The sequence below is a fragment of the Callorhinus ursinus genome, unplaced genomic scaffold (assembly GCF_003265705.2).
Source record: "Callorhinus ursinus isolate GAN/ISIS: 27379988/994484 unplaced genomic scaffold, GSC_fseal_2.0 scaffold49, whole genome shotgun sequence".
NCBI classification, from domain to species: Eukaryota; Metazoa; Chordata; class Mammalia; order Carnivora; family Otariidae; genus Callorhinus; species Callorhinus ursinus.
The window spans coordinates 9,251,718-9,266,013 of record NW_027397111.1 but is presented as its reverse complement, the minus strand read 5'-3'; the positions used below and the strand labels follow the sequence as shown (position 1 = coordinate 9,266,013).

The window sequence follows — 14,296 nt, the reverse complement described above, 5'->3', positions numbered from 1 at the left end:
TTTTGCCAGTGGAGAAGTGTTGCCGCTGGACTTTGGGGAATGCTCGTGGTTTTTGAGGTCCTTCATAATTCCTAGTAGTTTCCAGCAGGTATTTTGTCTATCACCTTTGTTTTTTGTCTTATTTATGCTTATTAAGTGTATGTATTAATGGCGGGTTGTTGTCTACCGCTGTTCCAGTGATGGTGGGACTTATAACCTCCCCGGGTCCAGCCTTATAGTAAGGAAAGAACAATTTTCTTAATCCCTTAGTGGCTCAGAAAGCTTCATATCAAATAGACTAGGAAAAATACATATCACATAGGTAAGATTCTAATCATTCAATAAATACTCATTGAATATCTGCTTTATGCTCTAGCTCCCTCCTAGGCTCATTGTAGTGAAAACTTACAATGAAATTTGTTGAGGATGTGGGCTATGAGCCCAGGAGGTGATTTGGAATCCTTGGTTTTGAAAAATATATTGTTAAGTAAGCTTGATTTTTTTTTTGTTTGTTTGTTTTGGTTGAGAGGACCTGCTGGTTTGCCTTCAAAATAGAGATGGAGAAATTTAGTTCTTTGAGCAAAACTGTCCATATTTCTGTACTTGGAAATAATGGTTTCTAGAGGCAAACGTGTTTTTGAGAGCTATAGTTTACATCATTTCTCAGAGCACAGTGGGTAGCAGCAGGGACCGTGCTCTCCCTGAGTGACCCAGGAGCAGCCCAGGTCCATCCCTATTAGACCCGTGGCTCACATGCAGGAGTCTCAACTCTGTTGTCCAACATACAACATAGAGACTGCCTTCTGCACTCTGGATGGAGCTGCAGTTGCCCTTGTTGCCATGGAGACTGTGATTTTGATATCTGGTTTTGCTTGCAGGAGCTGCTAAGCCGCACATCTCTTGAGACCCAGAAGCTCGACCTGATGACTGAAGTTTCGGAGCTGAAGCTCAAGCTGGTTGGCATGGAAAAGGAGCAGAGAGAGCAGGAGGAGAAGCAGAGAAAAGCAGAGGTGAGTGTGATACACCAAATTCTGGGGGGGATCCATAGTGTTCTAAACTCAGAGCAAGGGAAGCTAGCCTAATGTGGACTCAGGCCATCTGATCAACCCCAAGCCTGGCAGCCACTGGGCGCCAGAAGCATCTGTGCACTAGAGACACAATGATCTGTTAATACCAGGTTATCAGGTTTTGCTGTGGCTGCAAATTTCAGCAATGCCCAAACCACCCAGTTTTGGCTCTAAGGCTTTATCCTCCCTCAAGCTGCTGACAAGGATGGAAAGGGAAGCCGTGGGGGGGAAGGATCAGACAAGATGTGAAGGGACCCAAGATGTCCTCTGTGAGAGCCAAGGTAATGACCATGTACTGGAATGAAGTCCGCTGCCCACTGGGCACTGTCCCCATATCAGAGGAATGTATTTCACGGACCCAGATGGGAGCCTTAGATTATGTGTTTCTTTTCCTGATAGGTCATAGGAGGGAGCCCATGTAATGTTTTCCTGCATTGTTCCTGTTTTCATTTCAGGCTCCGTATCCTATTGGCTAGAGCATGCCAGACTCCTTTTTGGGATAAATATTTTGGATAAATTCTAGGCTCAGAGCTGCTTTTGTTGAGAGAGAATATCCTGTTGTAAACTTAGATAACCACCTTCCATGTACTTCTACCTATAAGTCCCCATATTTGCACCTGGTGATAGAAGATGTGGAAAGAAGATAGGCTTTAGGTTTAGAAGCACCTTGGTTCAGTTACTGACCTTAATAGGTCTTTGAACTTCATTCAACAACCTAGCTGCTTAATTTCTCTCAACTTCAATTTCTTTATCTGTACAATGGGTAACTGTGAGAAGCCCAAATCAAATCACAAAAGTTAAGTCCCTATCATAGTATCTGGCATAATGTAGGTACTTGGTTTATCTTCTCACACACACACACACACACACACACACACACACACACACACGCACACACACAGAGAGACAGAGAGGGAGACAGACACCACACACCGATTTAGGAATCTCCAAAATCTAAAAATGGATCTTATTCCTTCCCATTAAGCACCACCTTTAATGTGCACTGAAACCTGCCCTATTTCTCTGTTTACTGCGTAAACACTGATGATGGAGACACTTGTACTATGTGGGCAATTCCATGCATTGCTTTTGCGAAGCTGCTCGTTGGTAAGTAGTGTTGCCAAAAGAACTCTCCATTAAACTGAAGACTGTGTCTTCTAGTGATTAAGAGTGCCGGCCCTCCAATCAGCTCTTCCAGCTGTAATGCAAGCTGAGCTACTCATTAGCTTTGAGATCTTCGGCAAGTAACGTAACCTCTGCTTCTTCCTCTGTAAAATGGAGAGAGTAAGCTTGGGATTTCCTGGCTGGTTCTGAGGAGGGAATAAGATCATGTGTGTGTAGTCCCTACCATAGTGCTGGACACATAGTTACAGCTAGCTGTTATCAATTACTTACATTTTGTGTCGTTAAGCATCCTGCAGATGGAAATGTAGATTAAGATACATTGAAAAACTGCAACGGTCACGCAGACTGAAATCTTATCTGGGTGAAGTGTTAGTTGAATAGACTTTGCTTCTTAAATTCAAGGAAAGGAAAGAAGGAAACTGAATTTTCTCCAGGTTTAGAGGGGTTTTTTTGTTTTGTTTTGTTGTTGTTTTGTTTTGTTTTGTTTTGTTTTTACCACTGTTTCAAGCTGTGTGATTACATGTGAACATATGTTGAGGTTCTGGAAGCAGAATTCAGTAAACTCTGAGAAGTCTTAAAGTGGTAGAGATAACTCAAAATCACTTAAATTTAAAAAAAAATAAGTAAAGGTGGGAGGTTATTAGGTCACACAACTTGACATGTCTAGGGTTTCCAGGTGACCTCACGATGTCATTAAAATCAGCCTTAGTGTATGTCTTGGTTCTGTTTTAGCCTTACTCTCAGGAAGTCTCCCCGTGTGGTGACACAGATGGCCCCCAGCAGCTCTAGATCCCACCAGCCGGGCAACCCCTGCAGAGAGAGAGTCTCTTTCTCAGAGGTCCAGCAGAAGCCCCAGATTGCATCTCATTGGGCCACTTTGGGTCCACATGCCTGGTTCTGAACTGTAGGCAGCATGTGGGTGGGTGTGAGTCCTTCTTACCAACCTGGGACAGCTGAATTCCTTTCTGGAGAAGACAGGATAGAGGGAGAGCTCCCACTTCTGGGCCAAATATAACAAAAGCAAGCAGTCATTTTGCTCTTCGCTTTATTTTTTCTCTTCTGAGGGATTATGTTTCAATCTGAATTTTTTGTTTTTGTTCCATTAGGCTGTTCATGCCTGAGACAACATGGGCCCTGAGCCGCTGGCCTCAGTCCTGCCAGATAACAGTCCTTCCCAGTTGTTAGTACAAACATTAGGTTTCTATGTGGAGAAATGTTTTTAGGCTGTTCAACCTGTGATACTCCGTGAACAGCCACGGGACCTGAAACACAGTTCTCCGTCTTAGAACTGAACATAATCTTTGCTGGTATGCTCAGAGGCAGAGGCTCTGTCCCTATTTGCGGTTTTCTGGAGCACCAGAGCCTTAAAACCCCGGGGGGTGCTGCTAAGCCGCCCGTTGTCATGTGCGTGGACATGTTCGAGGGGGGCACTTAGCAAAGATCACCAGAGGCTGCACTTACAGGAATAAGGGGAATGCTGCTTCCCAGCCTGCACGGCTGCTGGGTTTTTTCCAGTGAATATACTTAGCCCAAGGCCTCATGGCTTGTGGTTTGGAAAGGCAGGATCTTTCTCTTTGTTTTGTTTGTTTTCTGGGATAGCTGGATCTGAAATTTCCTCTATGTAGTTCAGGCTTTATCCTCAAATTCTCTTTTATGTTTCAGTGAAAATTAAAAAAGGATGCTGTTAACAAGAGCATTGCAGGCTGCTTTTTTCTGTCTGACTCTGATTCCCCCCTAAACTCGTATCCTGCTGCCTGTAGAAAGTTACAGAAGTGATTCTAGATGGTTGTCTAGAAACCTGAGGACTTCGAGGTGCAGGTTTCTTGCCAAATCGAGACCATCCTGGCAGCCGGCCTTGCTTAGGAGTCTGTCAGTGAGATGTGGGTGAAAACTGAGTTTTTCGTTTACCTTTCCTCGTGAGCCTTTTGCAGTGGTTCTGGGCCATTTTAGGAGATCCAGGCTTGGATTAATTAGGTTTGCTCCTGAGAAGCAGGACTGCAGAGGAATGCTGCCATTGAAAGTAAATACCAGAATTAGGAGGATGGAACATAAAAGAGCTGCAGGCAAAGGGAAACCTCTGGATGGCACACCATATCACAGGCACGGCCTTCAGGAGGCGTCTTCCTTCGAGAAGGGAGTGTGGTTTCCCTTAGCACTGGAGATGCAGGGGGTGCTGCAGCTGGATCCCTCTGTGGTGGGATCCAAGAGGTCTACGTGCAGTACCGGAGCATCATGTAAAGAAGGGAGCAGGGATCCAGCAGGTCCTGGAAAGCAGAGTCAGCCCAGTTGATCAGAGGTAGACGCAAGTATGAAGAAGAGAACCAGGAAGAGTCTTTCGGATTTCTGGCAGAAAACAGAATGTCTTACAGCACAGGTGGTGGTGTCATCCTTCTTCCTTCCTGTGGTTAGCACTTCGGAAGGGAGGGATTCTGATTTCTGAGCTGGGGCAACCAGAGGGATGGACTTGGAGCACAGAGCAGGGGCTGAGAACGTGGTATTTGCTCCAACAAGAGCTGACCTGAGCAAGAGAATCTTACGGTTTTTATTTTATTTTGTTTTATTTACTGATTTTTATTAGCATGGGGAATACACTCCAATGATTCAAAAATTAAGGGTTCATAAAGGTATATGCAGCAAAAAGTCCCCTTCTAGGCCCCCCCAAGCCCACCATCAGGAACCACTGAGATCAGTTTGTTTGTATCCTCCCAGAGTTATGCATGGACAAGCAAATTTATGTGGAGAGATGTACACACACACACATACACACATAACATTCTCTCCCTCATTTTTTGTACACATGCATACTACTCTAGACCTCCTGATTTACTTATTATTTTTTAAAATGTTATTTACTTATTTGACAGACAGAGAGCACAAACAGGGGAAGCGGCAGGGAGAGGAAGAAGCAGACTTCCCGCTGAGCAAGGAGCCCAATGTGGGGCTCGATCCCAGGACCCTGAGATCATGACCTGAGCTGAAGGCAGATGCTTAATTGGCTGAGCCACCCAGGCACCCCTAGATCTTCTAATTTAGCACTCTGGGAGTTTATTTCATACCAAGTACATTTTTTTAAAAACGTCTTTATATTTATATCTGCGTATTATTTCATTATCTGACTGTACCCTAATTTGTTTGATCTGTCTTCTTTTGATGGACATGTAAATGGTTTCCAAGTGTTTGTAATTACGAAGAACGCCTCTGTGCACCTGAAGTTTTGACAGATATTTCCACGTTGTCTTGTGGAGCATAGAGGTTATGTTCCCATCAGTGGTGTGTAAATGCCAGCCCAGTATTAAACTGAGCATGAAGGAAGAGAAGGAAAAAGAACTAAGTAAAATTGTGAGCAAGTTTAACAGGTAGGAAGGGGTAGGGAAGACCATGATTATGGGAGGTGCTCAGTGGTTTCACATAGAAAAGAACCATAAAGAAGAACTTTGATGGTTAGCGAAGCAGGAGTAATAAAGCTAGTTGAGGGTACTACACAGAGTGGCAATTAGAACCTCAGAAATGTCACCTGCTCTTTATAATGCAGGACCCAAGAATGGGACACAGCTACAAAAGGGTCTGCCCTGTGGGGGAGAAACAGACCTGTTAAGAGGGGAAGTGGGCCAGCCCTGGAGAGAAAGAAGTCTAAAAAATGTTGAGCCTGAGGATGGATGCCCTGGAACATAACACATGGGTCGGGAGAGTGAGTATCCCAGTATCCCAGAAGTGTTGGGGTGCACCACATAGTCTCCCTGAGCCGAGGAGGAAGATAGGTGCACCCCGATACAGATCCCCAGACACATGGAGGTGGGCAGGGAGCAGTGGTGGAGGGGGGCAGCTGTTTTCCTAGCTCCCAAAAATCTCCTCCAGCTAAACACTTAAGTATTGGAGAGGTTGGCTTTTGGTGCCCCACCCCTTGCTTGTTTCTACCCAGGATGCTGGGAAACTGCTGCTCGGCCTGTAATGTTGCAGCAAAGGAGAGACTAGTTTATGAGGGCGGAGCGTCGGATGCCTTGAGAGAGAGCGGCCATTGTGCTGTGAGTCCATGAAAGCGAGGGAGGGAAAGCCGGGCACAGACACACATGTGCCACAGGCTTTGGCAAATCAGACCTTTGAAAGTTCAGACATAACACAGAAGATGATTCAAGAATATTGAACTTAAAAATAATGTGATTTCTGACTGCAGTGTCACAAATAATACCGACAAAAGGAGAAGCTTAGAGGCACACAGGGAGAAACTAGTTTTCAAAGGGACTCGTATAAAAGCTAGAAAGGACCAAACAGAGTGCACCTGCATGAGCAGCAGCAGCAAGGGCAAGCCCCAAACAAAAGGAGGGTGCCAAGGACGGGAGAGAGACTTTTTGTTAAAGTTATGTTCTCCAGAAGAAGATCAAAGAGAATGGGCTCAATTCTCCCGATGCCTCTGGCACAAAGAACTTAGGGCAGCGGTCCCCAAACTGCTTGCTGTAAAGTGAATTTTAAGGTATCAGGGAAATCAGTTGAGTTGCTAGCAAACTGGAAATGAACCATTATCTGCCTGCCTCCTCCCTACCCTGCAATGGCAAAGTTAACCTAGGTTCTGTGACATTTAGTCTGTTGAGGCTGGAGTTGACCCTTTGATGATTTGTGGGAGGCTAGGAGATGAAGTAGGGATTGTGTTTGTTAAGAGCGAGTTACATCAGCTTGACCTTGTGTGTTGGGCCAGGAATGCGTCGTGTAGGATAGACGGTAAACACGCACTTTGAGAGGCATTGCACACACACTGCTCAGGGAGTCTTGTGGGTGAGCTGGAGGAAAATAGGATGGTTGCTAAGATAGGTACCCAGGTGATCATAGCACCTAGAGACCATCTCTAGGAGGTTTTATTATAGAGGGTGATAGTCCTCTGCCCTCAGCCCTCCTGCCTATTTAACATTTTTAATGTATACTGTGGAAGCTGATCTAGAAGGTCTTGAAGCTCTGATGATGTGAAGCCAAAGAAAAGTCAACTGGATCAGCTGACATTGGGATTCATAAAAACCTGCATAGACTGGGGCAATAGCTAGGTGGCAGAAAAGGGTAAAAGAAGTCAGAAGAACCCGTGGAAAATCACTGACGGTTGGGAAGGAAACACTTCGCTTGAAGACAGGAACATGCCTGTGATTTGACCAGGAAGAGGACCCTGAGGAAGAGAGGTGCCCCTCGTGGTGGAGACAGAGCTTGTCTGCCAGGAGGCAGGGGTCGGGAATGAATGGGGTGATGAAATCAGACAGCAGGTCTAGACTCTTCATTTGAGAGGCTTAATAATAGAGGGAACAAAAGAAGGAAGAGTGCAGTGAAATTCTAGAAGCTTCTCTAAGAGAGACAAGCAGGTCTAAAGACAAGAGCAGGGCCAGTGCACAAGGGACTAAATAAACATTCTGGAAAAGAGTGGCCAATAAGGTGAGCATGCTGGGGAGTGCAGAGCCACTGGGCTTTTGTTGTCCACAATCAATGTCATGGGCCTTAACTGTGTTCCATGACTGTTAGGTTTTTTTCCGTTGCTCTCCCAGTTCCTTTCCTATGACTCGAACACTTGGCAAAGGAGAAGGGGGTGGGGGTGGGGAAGCGAACTCACATCTATCAGATGCACCTTGTGTGCCAGGCCCTGTGCCAGGTGCTTCACCTAGGGCTCACCTGATTAACCCCTCAAGGTAACCCTCTGAGAGAGACTCTCGTTTCCACAGAAGTGAGAACGAGTTTGCACGAGTCTTCAGCCTGCACACTCGCCGGCATCCTGCTGGTGCTCACCGAGGCGTAGCCGCCCATAACAGGCTGACCTCCCTCTTTGGGGAGGTAAAGGCTCATCGTTACCTTGAGGGATTGCTTTTGGCTCCATCCTTGATTAACCTGCCATCCTTCCTTCTGCCCCAGGGCTCTTGGTTAGAGGGTTAGATGTAAATTTTTTTTTAAAAATTGCCTCCATGCTAGTGAATTGCCAGGCGCATCGCCCTCCTCGATATTGCTTTTATCCACATCTGCCTTTCCTCTTCTCATGCCTCACAGTGACCATTCTAAGTCTGTGCCCCTGCTTCGCTGCTCTGTCCTTTGAGAAGGCAACCTTGCCTGCTTTGCAGAGATCAAGGCCATTGGGAAAATCTCCTTCACCTTGCTGTTGCTCGTCTAAAGACTGCCTGGACCCTCAGCGTTCCCTTTGTGCTTAGCAAATACCCAACCTGGGCTGCTAATTCCAGCACCTTTCCTCTCTCTTAATTCCTCCTGTCCAGCTTCTCGGTCCTCAAAGTAGTCTTTGGAACCCACCTGCTAAGTGGTTAAAGTACCAAAAGACTTTGAGACTTCTCAGAAGAAAAAGCATGAACAAACTGAAGGTAGACCACCTTTCCCCATTGAGCACCTCCCAGTGGTGGTCAGGTCCATGGGCAGTAGAGACAGAGCTGGCCTGTGATGCCTAGTGGCTCAGGCTAGTCAGGCGAGAAGAATCCTCTAGCTTTGTCAGGCATATGTCCTAAGTCAGCAAGGGGTCTGGAAGCTGGTGGCACACGGAGAACAAGCCAAGTCAGAGCCCAGTGTCTGCACTGGGACTGTGGGTAAGAACGCAGAGGGCAGGTATGGCCCCAGCCCATTGGTACCTGGCCCATCAGGGTGTAGGGACCAGTAACTGTGGGGCTGGGTGGAGGTCTGAGCTCCAGGGCACTGAGGCCCATAAGGGTCATCTTGATTTCTCAGCCCAATCCTCTGGTCTTGGTAGGAAGATGCCTTGTTAGACAGATGGTCCTGGGGGAAGACAACCGGGGCTGTGTGTGGGCCAGCTCGGGGGTGCTGGCTCACAGGGAGAGTGGCTGCGAGTCCAGGGGCCTGCTTCTAATGGCATCAGCAGAGAGGAGAGCAGGTGTGTCAGCCCGGTGCCCTCTCAGCCCCGAACTGCCACTCATACCCCGTTTCCCGTCTACATTGGAGAAGGGGATTTACAAAACAAGATATGGGTGGGAGTTGTTCTTCTTAGACACCGTTGTCATTGGTGAGGATGGACAATTTCCTTCTAGCACACCTGGGCGGTTCCCGTGGTGCCCGCGGCAGACCCCAGTACCAGACATCAGTGCTTAGAGTATCTGTTAGGGGGGCGGGGAGACCTAAGCAGTTTCATTGGCTGCCACCCCATCCACCCAGGTCTCTGCTCTGTTGCCAGGTGTTTCCTTAAGTCCACATCCCGTGCCAGAGGCAGCTCATAGCTTCCCACAACCTCTCAGGGTTCTTGTGCTGCAAGTGGCACCATCATCTATCACGTTACCCAGGCTCATGGCCCACTCTCTCCTTTGCTGCCACCCCCCAGGGCAAGGGCTCTGGCATGTGCCTGCTTGACATCACATAGACTCATGCCATCCCTTCCTCTTGACCCCAGCAGAACTAGGCCTTCTACTCCCTGGAAGCCCTGTGTTTTCTGGGTGGTGGACCTTTCAGCCTGTCGTGATGACTTGTGTGTCCCTCCCCACTCACCTGTGAGCACCTGGTTACTGTGGCCATGGGTCTCTGCACAGTGCCTAAGCATCTATGGGGCAGAAAAGGGAAAGCCCAGTAGAGCTGCTAGCAAGTGCAATTCACAGTTGAGTAGCTATGAAGTCCAGGGATTGCAGTTATTTTTCAAAATTGCCATAAAAGGCCAAAATGTTCTTGAGGCTACAAGAAGGAGTGGGAGGTGAAGGAGTAAGATTTGGTGTAGGGTGTGAGGGAGAGTTTAGGTGGACGTGTTAGCATGCGTAAGTGTGGTGTGTGCTTGTGGGGGTGGAGCTGGCAGCTGTAGTGTGTGTCAGAGGGAACGGGTCTGCATGCATGCCTGTCTCTGCTGTGGCCAGGCCCTGTGCCTCAGTGTTGGCACACAAGTGTGGCCCCCCAGTGTGGCACTACGGAGCTGCTGGGGGTTTGTTCAAGCTGCAAGATAGCCCCGTTGATGGGACAGGTCTCAGGAAAAATGCCATGTCTTTTGGTTCCTGTGCAGAAAGTGGGTGGTCACCCCTGGGGGCCACCTGCTGCTCGCCGTCTGCATGCTTCCTTCTTTCTGGGCCACTCTGGTGAGGAGCTTTGTGTCTGAGAGCTGACTGACCCTGAGTGCTTTTTCTCCTTTCTCTTCCTTCCTACAGTCAGTTCTGAATGTGATCAGTGAGCTGCAGGAGCAGATGTGTAGGCTGCAGCTGGACATCCACAGGCAGATCCAAGAGCGCCTCTTACTCCGTAGGGGCTACCCAGAGGAGGTGGCGCCCGGTGACGGTGCTGCCAGTGACGGCGCGGCCGAGCCCCCGCCCTGCAGCCAGGACTGTGCCTGTTGGGAGGGGTCACCTGTAGGAACCACACTTAAGTATATCAGAGCATGCGTGTGGGGGTATTTCACGGATGGAGGGGCTGGGGTTTCTCCTAACCACAAGTGCGTGCAGTGGCTTAACATGGCTCTATTGTTACCTCTGGGCTGAGCTCTGTGACCCTCACTGAGCAGGGTCTGAGCAGGTGAGGCCAACCCTTGGACAGGTGGTGGCACCCGTCTTCCTCGTCTGGGATTGAGGTGTGTCAGGTGCCCTGAGGGATGGGGCATTCGTGCAAAAGGAAACCTCCAGAGTCCCCTTCCCAGGTGTGAGTCAGATACCGATTCTCCTCCTGGGCTGGGAGATTGATTAAAGTTCCAATTTTTTAAAGATTTTATTTATTTGAGAGAGAGAGAGCACAAGCAGGGCGTGTGTGTGGGGGGGGGGGGAGTCAGAGGGAGAAGCAGGTCCCCTGCTGAGCAGGGAGCCCAATACAAGGCTCGATCCCAGGACCCTGGGATCATGGCTTGAGCTGAAGGCAGATGCTTAACCGACTACGCCACCCAGGCACCCCAGGATTTTTTTTTTTTAAGAAAATATAGCATCATGAAAGAATCCTTTCAAGTTTATTTTTAAAGAAGTTGATCCCCAGTGAGAAAATAGAACACAAGTTTCCATTTGCTACGACAGTGAGGTCATCATCTGAATGTCTAGGAAAAATTTCCCACTTAATCACATTAGAGGGATTTCACAACCTCTGGGCCCTCTGGGGTGTATCTGAATGAGGTCCTGGACTTGGCCCCTCACACTGGTGAGACTGGGTCCCATGTACCCTGGCTGGGCCTGGTGATGGAAGCTGCATGGAGATCACCTGTGCCCCCAAGGCTTGCTGTTGAAGAGGACTTGAAAGCCTGAGGGAAGGTCAAGGTCACAGTAGCCATGAGTACTGCAGACGGTCTGCCTCGGTTCTGTGGGAAGTTAACCACGATCCATACTCAACTGTGGAACATGTGGAAACTCTACCCAGACTCAGACATTAGGGGAGGAGCTTGGGGGCAGGGGGTTTGAGGTTGGGGGGAGATTTCCTTCTACATTAAATAAAATGATAAGAGGGGAAAAAAATGAGAGTCCAGATATAAGTGTGCATTTGGATAGGGAAGTGCTGAGAAGGTTCTGGGCCTGCCCTATGCTGAGTGGGTCACCCCAGAAAGATGTCTGAAAGAGGCTAAAATTTGCACCAGTGTTTATAGCCGCTGATCGGCAGCAGACAACCTAGAAAGAGTGTGCCAAAAGAGGTCAACACAGAGCCTGGCTGCGTCGTGCTCTGTGTCGCCTGGAGGCGGCCTCTCAGGCAGGGCCAGAAATGTTCTCCCCAAACCATCCTGGATCAGCTGCAAGTCCCACCAGGCCTTAAAGTCTAACGCTGCAGGTCATGGGTGCAATGATTTTAGCTTGGAAGACATTTTTTTAAAAGGGCATCAACAAATGTTTTCCTTAGCTGTGAGAAAATCTTGATGAATTACCCTACAAAATTCAAGGGTAAGCAGTGTAACTTTTAGGCGGATGGTCTCAGCTCCAGGCCAGTTAAATGCTGAACTGAATTTCACATGTTCGTTCATCAGGAAGTAATGCGTACCTACTGTGTGCCGGAAAGGAGCAACACAGACTTGGAGTTAGCCAACTCCTTAAGGAGTTCACAGCATCGGGGGAGAACTAGCCCTTAGCAAGCCTACCAGTAAATGTCTGATTGCAAATGATGTAGGAGAGTTCCAGGGTGCCCCGTGGGAGTGTAGCCGGGGGCCTGATGAAGTGTAGAGGCCTGAAGGATCGGGGGGAATTAACCCAGCAGACAGCTCCAGACAAGAGGGAGCCGTGTGCATGAAGGCCCACGTCGAAAGCGGAACTAAAAAGTAGCCAGCGTGGCTGGTGCCTCACGGGGGGGAGGGTAGTATCAAGGGCAGGCAGGGTGCTGGGCCAAGCTGGGCAGTGCTGGCAAGAGCTTACGAGTTTTGAGGAGCAGGGGAGAATGCCAGCATCAGAGATGTGCTTTCATCGTATTGTTCCCCTGGGTGGTATGGGGGTTAGGGGCTCCAAGAAGGACAAGATGACAGAGGAGCAGGCCCTGGAGAGACTGCCCAGGCTGTGGACAAGAACTGCTAGGTCAGAGTTGGGGAGAAAGGAGAGATTCCTTTCCCTGGAGGTAGAATTAGCAAGGCTTGGGGATGCATTAATCAGTGAGGGAGAGCAAGGTGCCAAGAATGGGCGCCAGGTTTCTGGCACAGGCGGGTAGGTGTATGGAGATGCCATTTAGTGGCACAGGAATGTCTACAAGGGGGAATTAAGTGTCCCATCTGGGCCACGACTGTTGTGAGATGCCTGCGTGGAGGTGTTAAGTAGGGAGTCTCTGGGAATCTGGAGTTTAGAAAGTCTGGAAGTGATCGCTTTCAGGCTAACTTTTCTGATAGGAACCAGTCAGCAGGACCAATTGTCCGTTAAAGGAGCCTTGGTTTGGGACAAGGGTGCTTAGCAGTGTCATCTTTGCTAAAGGGGTAGTTTAGAGAGCAAGGGCCCTGTAGTCAGAAGAAACAGACCTGATTCACCACAGGCAAGTTGTTCAACGATTTCTTCCTCATTCAGCAACCTTCAGTGGCTCCCTGCTGGCCAAGAATGGCATCCAAGCTCCTTATAACCTCATCCAGAGCCTTTCCAGTAGGGCCTCACCTTATCTCTCGGGCCTCGCCTGCCACTGCATGCCACTGTCCTCTGCCCCAGTCCAACAGCCCGTCTCCCTTTCCGCCTCCTGCGTCTGCCCTTTGCTGGGATGCCTTCTCCCTCCCTCCTTTCTTCAAGTGGACCCACTCCCCTGCCCTGGAACGCTCAGACTGGCTCTATATTTGGCATTTGGCCTATTAGTGTTTTCTGCCCTGCTGGTTATCCCTTCCTCTCTGGAGCCTTCCAGGGTCACACGTCCCTCTTCCAGGTTCCTCGACCTCCCAGCACAGAGAGATGCTCCCACCTAGCCTGCTTCCTGCTACTTTGTGTGAAGCTGCCTCATTTTTGCATCTGTTGCTCTCGCTCACACATCCTACCTGTCCTGGCCCCCACACACTTGTGCATGATCTGGGCGCACCCCGCAGAGGACATGGATGTCAGAAAGGGGCAGGCAGAGCAGGTTCTAAAAATAAGAACGTTTTCTCTTCCTGTGCCTGAAACTCCCTGGCTTCTGTTTTCTAATGGCCCAAACAGCTTTTCCTGAAACAGGACCATGGTTCAAGATTCGAGCGGCAGTCCGGAGCATGACGCAGGTGCTCCTGCCCGTGGCATCCTCTGCATGAACCTAACCAGGGTTGTAGGTCCAGGGACTGTCATGCTCTGTCACCATCAGAATTCTGTTTTTCTCCCTCATCCCTCTAGGAGTTACTGCAAGAGCTCAAGCACCTCAAAATCAAGGTGGAAGAGTTGGAGAATGAACGGAATCAGTATGAGTGGAAGCTGAAGGCCACTAAGGTACGAGGTGGTTCTGATGCTTTCTGAGAGTCGCTGAGGTCCACTGGGGAAGGTCTGTGTTCAAGCTCAGGGTTTGCTGTAGCCTGAGCTGGAAACACGCAGATTGACCCTCCTGTGCACACACAGACAGCTTTGATCCAGAAGGCTCTTTTCATAGGGAGAGGCCCTTGAGATTAGGCGCTGCTGGAGTAGCTGAGTCTCCTTCCTCTTGCTGTGCTCCATAGCACCCCTAGGCTGATGTGCGACCAGGAAGGGGCTGTGAGCAAGTGAGAAGTCTTAAGGCAGATGAACGCCAATGTTATACTGGCTGCCTCATTTTAAATGTAGCAGTCCCCTTAACACTGTTTTTAAATAATGTTTTTA

General features: G+C 48.9%; 1 protein-coding gene across 9 annotated transcripts in view; it reads left to right on the top strand.

Moving 5' to 3' along the window:
* Positions 1–14,296, top strand: part of PPFIBP2 (PPFIA binding protein 2) — a 146,025-nt gene that overhangs the window by 97,828 nt on the left and 33,901 nt on the right. For all 9 annotated transcript variants that reach the window (XM_073882980.1, XM_073882977.1, XM_073882974.1 and 6 more), the window contains 2 exons: positions 858–989; positions 13,841–13,933. In XM_073882980.1, coding sequence (XP_073739081.1) covers positions 858–989; positions 13,841–13,933 — 225 coding nt within the window. The remainder of the gene's footprint in view (positions 1–857; positions 990–13,840; positions 13,934–14,296) is intronic.